The sequence below is a fragment of the Balaenoptera musculus genome, chromosome 9 (assembly GCF_009873245.2).
Source record: "Balaenoptera musculus isolate JJ_BM4_2016_0621 chromosome 9, mBalMus1.pri.v3, whole genome shotgun sequence".
NCBI classification, from domain to species: Eukaryota; Metazoa; Chordata; class Mammalia; order Artiodactyla; family Balaenopteridae; genus Balaenoptera; species Balaenoptera musculus.
The window spans coordinates 24,477,967-24,485,424 of record NC_045793.1 but is presented as its reverse complement, the minus strand read 5'-3'; the positions used below and the strand labels follow the sequence as shown (position 1 = coordinate 24,485,424).

At 51.7% G+C, this 7,458-nt stretch overlaps 1 protein-coding gene across 1 annotated transcript; it reads left to right on the top strand.

The window, feature by feature from the left end:
- The first annotated feature begins 651 nt into the window (after window positions 1-651).
- LOC118900861 (leptin) lies at window positions 652-2,714 on the top strand. The gene is made up of 2 exons (XM_036863686.1): window positions 652-817; window positions 2,351-2,714. Exons 1-2 carry the CDS (start codon window positions 674-676, stop codon window positions 2,708-2,710), a joined length of 504 nt encoding a protein of 167 aa, XP_036719581.1. The 5' UTR covers window positions 652-673; the 3' UTR covers window positions 2,711-2,714.
- The last annotated feature ends 4,744 nt before the right edge of the window (window positions 2,715-7,458 follow it).

Below are 7,458 nucleotides of genomic sequence, written 5' to 3'. Positions count from 1 at the left end.
ACTGTGGCATCCTTGGTGCCCAGCACTGCATCTGACGTATTATCAGCCCTTCCATAAGTGCCGGTTGGATTCAGGCTCTCAGTGGGAGAGAAAGGAAGTAATAAAGCCGGTGATAAATGCCATCACGGAAATATCAGTGGGCTGCTGTGAGAGAGTTAATGGAGAGGACAGTAACACAATCTCTAATAATAGGGTAGTAATAGAGTACACTTCACAACACCTTTAAAGCTCTTTCACACACGTTATCTAATTTGATCCTCATAAAAGCCTGGAGATAGGTATATTGCAGGGGATGCAGGCAGGAGTTTTTAGCGGTTATAGGATATGCCTGAAGTCATGAAGCTAGTAAATGGCTGGATTCCAACCATACCTTAAAAGCCCATCCGTTTACTCATGCCCTGTCTTCCTGCTCTGTGGTCTACAGCACACCTCACCGTGGTTTTCTTGATCCGGCCATGCCTTTCCCCAAGGGAATGCATTTCATTACTGTATTTCTAGATAATGAATTGTCTTTGAGGAAATGATAACCACAGCAGAAAGCAAATCTCGCTTTTACCCGCATCTGAGAATGTGGTTGGTAACGTGACATGTGGGTGTTCTCTGAGATCCCAGCGACATGCCACGTGTGGTTCCTTCTGTTTTCAGGCCCCAGAAGCACATCCCGGGAAGAAAAATGCGTTGTGGACCCCTGTGCCGATTCCTGTGGCTTTGGCCCTATCTGTCCTACATTGAAGCTGTGCCCATCCGAAAAGTCCAGGATGACACCAAAACCCTCATCAAGACGATTGTCACCAGGATCAATGACATATCACACACGGTAGGGAGGGCCTGGGAGACGAGGTAGAACTGTGGCTGGCCCGTGGGGAAACCGGACCTCAGAGGTTGGCTGAGGCTGTGCAGCCTCGCGCAAGGGGCCTGGCGGCCTTGACGCCTCCCTACCGCATGGACAGCTGCCTCTGCTCTCCTGCTCCCCTTGCCTCCCACCTCCTCACTCCCCTTCCTCCCAGACTGGAATCCTAGTGCCCAGGACCAGAGCATAACGGTCCAGTGTTCCCTTGGCAGATGACCAGAGCCCCAGCAGCACCCTCTCTGGGCCTCCAACACATCTCTAGAACGTTCTAATCATTAGGCATTCTTCCTGGCTGGTAGCTGAACTCTGACCCTGCGAAGCTTCTCCTCATTACTGCTGGTCCTGCCTGTCAAGCCCTCTTTCACATACGACCCTCTACGTATTTGCAAATGGCTATCGATGTCCCCTGGGTCTTTTCTCTGAGGTCCACAAGCCTATACCTTCAGCCACTTCCCAGATGAGGCCGGTATTTAGAATTAGGAAGGCTACGTGTGAATCCTCACCCTTCTCTTCTCTATCCGTAAAATCTTAAGCTAGTTAAGCTCCTCAATGTCTTTAAACCCTGGTTTCGTCATCTAGATAATAGGACTATCTTAATAGTCTTCACAAGGTCGTTTCAAGATTAAATTAGATAAAGCAAGTGACCCCCTCCCCCGCACGCACACACACACACCCCTGCAGAACCAGAACAGAGCATGCCCTCTTCAAAGGTTTTCAGACGTGGCTTTTGATAGCCCCCTGCCTTAAAAGCCAACTTGTTCATCTGCATGGAGCAATCTGGAGACTTCCACATCTCCTGGCCACTCTGGACTTCTAACAGGAGCCTTGGGCAGCCAGGGAGCCGTTAGGTGGCCGGAAGCAGGGACAGCTCAGAACTAGATAGCGTCTTGAGCATTTCATAGGGAAAAACGCTTAAGTCTCCTTGCTTTCAAAATAGTCATTCAACAAGCTGCACATGATAGACCCAGAGTGTTCCGACCGGTGTGGTGCAGGAAGTGAGCGCTGTGGGCAGCGGGGGAGGGGGAGAGCCGCTCCTGGTAACCAGAGTTATTGGAGTGGAGGAGTGAGACGGGGCCTTGATCCCTAAGGGGGTGAGACTTCGTGGAGAACCTGTCTGGGAGGAAGGAGTCCGCTGGGGGTGGAAGGGTTGGGGAGGGGCATGTATGGAGGACCTCAATGCCTGGGGAAGAGACTTAAGTCAGTAAGCAAGAGATAGGGAGTCATGGCTGGTTCTATAGCAGAGGCGTCTGGAAGAGGAAACGGCCTGCTAAAGCTGGTCTGGAAGTGGAGGGCAGGGTGGTTTGGGAAGGGCAGGAAGACAGAAGCCCAGGAGACCAGCTTGGAGGCTTGGCAGCCACGTGGGCACAAGAAATAAGGGCCTAGGCAGGATGGTGTGGAAGGGGGAAAGGAGGCACCTCCACGCTCGCGGGAAGGGCCAGGGGCTTTGCGGAGCTGAATTCTCTCCCCCTGAGCTCTTGCTCTCCCCTTCCTCCTGCATAGCAGTCCGTCTCCTCCAAACAGAGGGTCACTGGTTTGGACTTCATCCCTGGGCTCCTCCCTGTCCTGAGTTTGTCCAAGATGGACCAGACATTGGCGATCTACCAACAGATCCTCACCAGTCTGCCTTCCAGAAATGTGATCCAAATATCTAATGACCTGGAGAACCTCCGGGACCTTCTCCACCTGCTGGCCTCCTCCAAGAGCTGCCCCTTGCCCCAGGCCAGAGCCCTGGAGACCTTGGAGAGTCTGGGCGGCGTCCTGGAAGCCTCCCTCTACTCCACGGAGGTGGTGGCCCTGAGCAGGCTGCAGGGGTCTCTGCAGGACATGCTGCGGCAGCTGGACCTCAGCCCTGGGTGCTGAAGCCTTGAAAGCCTCTCTTCCCAAAGCTGAGGGAAGAAACCTGAGCTTCCAGGTGTCTGCAGGAGAAGAGAGCCTGTGTGGACATCCTTTATGCAGGCCTGCGGGTCATCTCTCTGTCACTCCTCTAAGCCACTCTTCTTCCAAAGGCAGAAAACTCCAAGGCAGGGAACCAGAGATATAAATACATGGCTCCATGCCCACCGGGAAGGAGGGCCCATCCAGCAAACAGTGGACTAGATCTGGGATTTTCACAGAAGTCTTCCTCCCTGTTCCATCTCCCTCTCACTGCATGCTTCACCGTGGCCCCGGGGTGATTTCAGACCCTTTGGACGATCAAGCAAAGTTTCCCTCTGAAAATCCGGGGAGCATCGTAAAGGCTACAGGCACACACAGCTGGATACTCCCACGCAACACAAGTCGGAAGCAGTTATTTATTTATTATGCATTTTATTCTGGATGGAATTGAAGCAAAACACCAGCTTTTCCAGGCTCTTTGGGGTCAGCCAGGGCTCGGGATGCTGCTGGGGTGCTGTTTCTAATCCCATCAATGGGCCTGACCAAGGCAAACCCATTTTGACTGACTTGAGGGCCCTCAAGTTAGTTTTCTAGAGACTGGCTTTGTTTCTACTGTGATTGACTTTTTTTTATTTTTTATTTTTTTATTTTTTTAGGCTGCGTTGGGTCTTCGTTGCTGCGCGCGGGCTTTCTCTAGTTGTGGCGAGAGAGGGCTACTCTTCGTTGCAGTGCGCAGGCTTCTCATTGCAGTGGCTTCTCTTGTTGCGGAGCACGGGCTCTAGAGCGCAGGCTCAGTAGTTGTGGCGCACGGGCTTAGTTGCTCCACGGCAAGTGGGATCTTCCCAGACCAGGGCTTGAACCCGTGTCCCCCGCATTGGCAGGTGGATTCTTAGCCACTGCACCACCAGGGAAGTCCTACTGTGACTGACTTTAAATTACAGTGTTTGCAATGTCATTGCCCTGAATGGATCTCGAAGTGCCAGGTTATTTTTAAAAAGAGGAAGATGAATTTGGTCAAGTGTAACATATAGCCATGTGCAGCGGGAGGTAGGGAACGTGTTGGTGGGAGGGGGAAGAATCCAGAATGTATTTTCTGAATAACATTTGTGTGATGGGCTCTCTGGGTGGGGTGAGGTCATTTTCTCATCTTCGTGGTTTTCATGAAGAGGAGATGACTCCTTCAGGAGGGTTGTGGTGTTTTGCCAGCCGCCCAGGGTCGGAGTGGTGAGGGGGCTGAAGCTGGAGATTGTTGGGGCAGTGGTGGGCTCTGGCCTTCTCTGACTGCTAGAGAGTGGTCTTGCTCATCAGAGAGTGAGGACCCCACATTGGAGACAGTGATCCCCAGAGCAGGGGTCCTTGGTGTGGCCCTTTGAATGGTCTGGGTTGATCCCACACTGGGTTTATAACATGGTAGTGTCCCTCTTTGGGATTTGCATGCTCACCCAAAGCAAGTCCATGTTTCCCATCCATTTGGGAAGGATTTTTATTCCAGTGGGAGGGTGAAATCTATAGGGGGTCTGTAGGCTTTAGCAGATGGTCTCAAGACCTGGGTCAACACTGGGTCAGTGAGTCCCAGGACCCCAGGACCAGCCTCCAGCAGCGCCCTTCTCGCTAGAGGTCATGTCCAGTAGAACAAACGAGGAGGCTTGGGTTTCCCACCATCCTGTCACTGTGATGCAGTCATCACATTACAGGAGGTGGATCTGTCCAAGGAAATTGGAATCTAAGCAACCAATTTTAAGACTGAGCACCTGCTTATGCTCAACCCCAACTGGTGCCATGGGCTGAGAACCTCACCAAATAAATATTAAAATCCAGTCCTACCCTCAGGGACCTTGCATTCCAGATGGTAAAAGCCCACTCACCAGCATGCAAAGGCTGTCGTTTCACCATGGCAACTGAGCAGATGAGCCACAGTGAGGTCCTCAGCAGGTGGGAAATGCTGAGCTGAGGAGGGCAGTGCCTGGGACCCACAGGCTAATCCTGTTTGCACTCGGTAGCCTTTTTACTTTTCAGGGCACGTCAGCATCTATTACTGTGATGCCACATCCCTTTGAAGCGGGATAGCTGAGAATTTAAAAGTAAGAAAATACCTAAGACCATAACAGCAGACAGGTGGCAGGACCAGGACTAGAACCCAGGTCCCCTGACCCCCGAGAGTGTCCCTTGATCCAGGTAACGGTCTCTGGAGATACGAACAGGGTTGGGCAGGGAGAACTGGAGTGCTTGCTGGAAGAGAGGAGTTCCGAGGCCGATTTTGCGGGAGGCGAGGGAAGTGAATTGCCTGGAGGAAGGAGGCTGTTTTGTTGAAGCTTTGGCGCTGAGACACCAAGGTGATGGGATAAGTAGCCAGTTATAAAGTAAGGCAGAGAATGGGAAGATGGGAGGGAAAGGGTCATGTTGAAGAGGGCTTCAGGGGCAAAGATGTTTGCTATTGAAAGAGTCAAAAGTTCTAGAGTGAGACTCATGTGACGGACAGAGTCAGACCTGCTCTGGAAAATAAGTCCTGATAATCACAGCCACCCAGTCAGGCTGGGATGTTTTAAGCCTTTTGCTCACAAAACCTGGCACTAGGGCTCATTCCCAGAGTGTGAAGTTTCCAAAATGTAAATGATTGTGTTTTTCTGTAACATAAAACAATTTTTTTGTTCCAAAAAGTCCAAATAAATTTCCTTGGCCCCTCGGTCTTTGTTTGCTGTCGCCTGTCTTGGAGGGGCTTCGGAAGGGCTGCTTGTGTGTGACAGGGCACCGCCTGGCTGGCCCCGTCCATGCCTGGGGTCAGCTCTGCCCCGGCTTGGCCATAGCCAGCCGCCAGTTATTCAGGCTAAAGGATTCCCCAAAAACTCAGAGCACATTCTGCACCAGAGTCTACAAATCAGCCTTGAGAAAAACCAAGCACCACATTATTTAAAAAACAAAAACTAAAAAAGAACAACCACAACAAAACCACAAACAAAAAACATGCAACCCAATAACAGACCAGGTGCACAGACTCACAAAGACAGGACTTTTCTGGTCGAGGGCACAGAGCACAACCACTCACCTCTGTGGGGCAGTTTGGACCCGAGAGTTTCAACCCAAGCCCCAGAGAGGACCCAGGGCAGTCACTTCCATGGGTGATTTCAAGGGCCCCCTTCCCCCTCCCCCAAAATTGCTCATGGCTCTGGAGAGTTTAATGAGATAATGACCTAGCAGTGTCTGGCTTAGAGTAGATTTAAGTGAATCTCCTTCTTGTCACATCACAATTAGCAGCAGGCTTTAAATGTCAGTGATCTGGGACCAGGGAGCAAGCAGGTGCAAATTCATCTCCAGTGAAGAGGACAGCTGCCCAGCCTTTCCTGGGTGGGGAGGGGCAGGGAGATCAAGCTCCTGACAGAGGGTAGACTGCAGAAGGGGGGCAGTCAGATGTGACTGGAGCAGCCTAATTGGGTCACTTGGCAGCTTTGGGGGGAAGTGTCTGGCCTCTTCAGGCCAGAAACCCAAGGCAAACCAACTTAAATAGAAAAGAGAGAATTTTTTGGCCCATGATTCTGAGAAGTCCAGGCCACGGTCCATCTCTTACAACACTTTCCTCTCAGTCGTCCCCAGGGACCTGGAAGGTGCTGGTGCCATGATCCACCCCAGTCCCTGCCCGCCTGAGGTGCGGAACAGGGGCTGGGACTGTCTGAGCCCTCTCATCTCTGAGCAGACACAGCCTGAGAAGCCCCCGCCCACCTCCACCTGCCGGCTCGGGAAAGCAGCCCCCAGTAGCAGGGTCTCGGGCAGAGATGCCATTCGCTCCTCTGTGAGGTGACTCCCAGGGTCAGAGTGGAAGGGTGTGTTTTTCAAGCTGTACTTCCAGATCCTTTTCCCTCCTCAGGCATTCTGTCATACTCCCCTGAGGCAGCAGCTCACATCTGCCAAGCAGCTGGCAGAGTCTTGGGGCAGCATCTGGTCATGTTCAACCTCCAAAGACAAGACTTCGGCTGAGTCTAGTGAGAAAAACCTCAGATCAACCCAGGAGGATGTTCCTGAAGACCGCATCCCAGCAGCTTTCTGCACGACAGCACACAACCAAAATATTACACCCTATTTTTCCAAAAGGAATTTAGAGCAATTAATTGCAGGCTTTTAACAGCAGGATCTGAGTCTGGTGATGCCTGACCACACAAATCCACCTGGGTTAAGTTCACCAGTGGGGTGCTTAACCATTAAGGTTAAGGTTAAGATTAAGCAACTTAACCTCTCTTAGCCTCAGTTAATTAGCTGTACAATGAGAGTATAATAGCACTGTCCGCATAGGTTTTTTTAGAAGATTAGGTGGTAAAATGGTTGGGAAGCTATAAACCAGTGACTGATACACAAAAAGCACTCGATAAATTATGTTGTCGTTATTAGTATTAATGAGTCAGAGAAGCAAAAGGAATGAGGACTGATGTAGCAGACGTGTTTGATGCCTTCGGCCCGCCTCTGAGTTCAGTGCAGCTGAGCCCTACACAACACTCCCGCATCCCTCCACGCTGAAGCCTTAGGGAGCGCTCTCAGCCCACACGGGTCAGCCCAAAAGTGAGGGAGACAGAAGACCCCAGAGAAGCAAGTCCCAACCAGTGGAGGTGGGGGCCAGCCTCCCACCCTCCACAGAGGCAGTTCTGAGGTGTCTTCTACCCAGATTGAGCCCCAGGTGCCCACACCAGTCACCACATCACTAAAGCGCGCTCGGTGGCTTTTCCTCCTTCCGCGTCTCACTCTCCCCG

Bases quoted from the DNA above. Each gene is read 5' to 3' on its own strand.
- LOC118900861 (XM_036863686.1), top strand. From the start codon at position 674: ATGCGTTGTGGACCCCTGTGCCGATTCCTGTGGCTTTGGCCCTATCTG. The intron at 818-2,350 runs GTAGGGAGGGCC...CCTCCTGCATAG, and splicing joins TCAATGACATATCACACACG to CAGTCCGTCTCCTCCAAACA.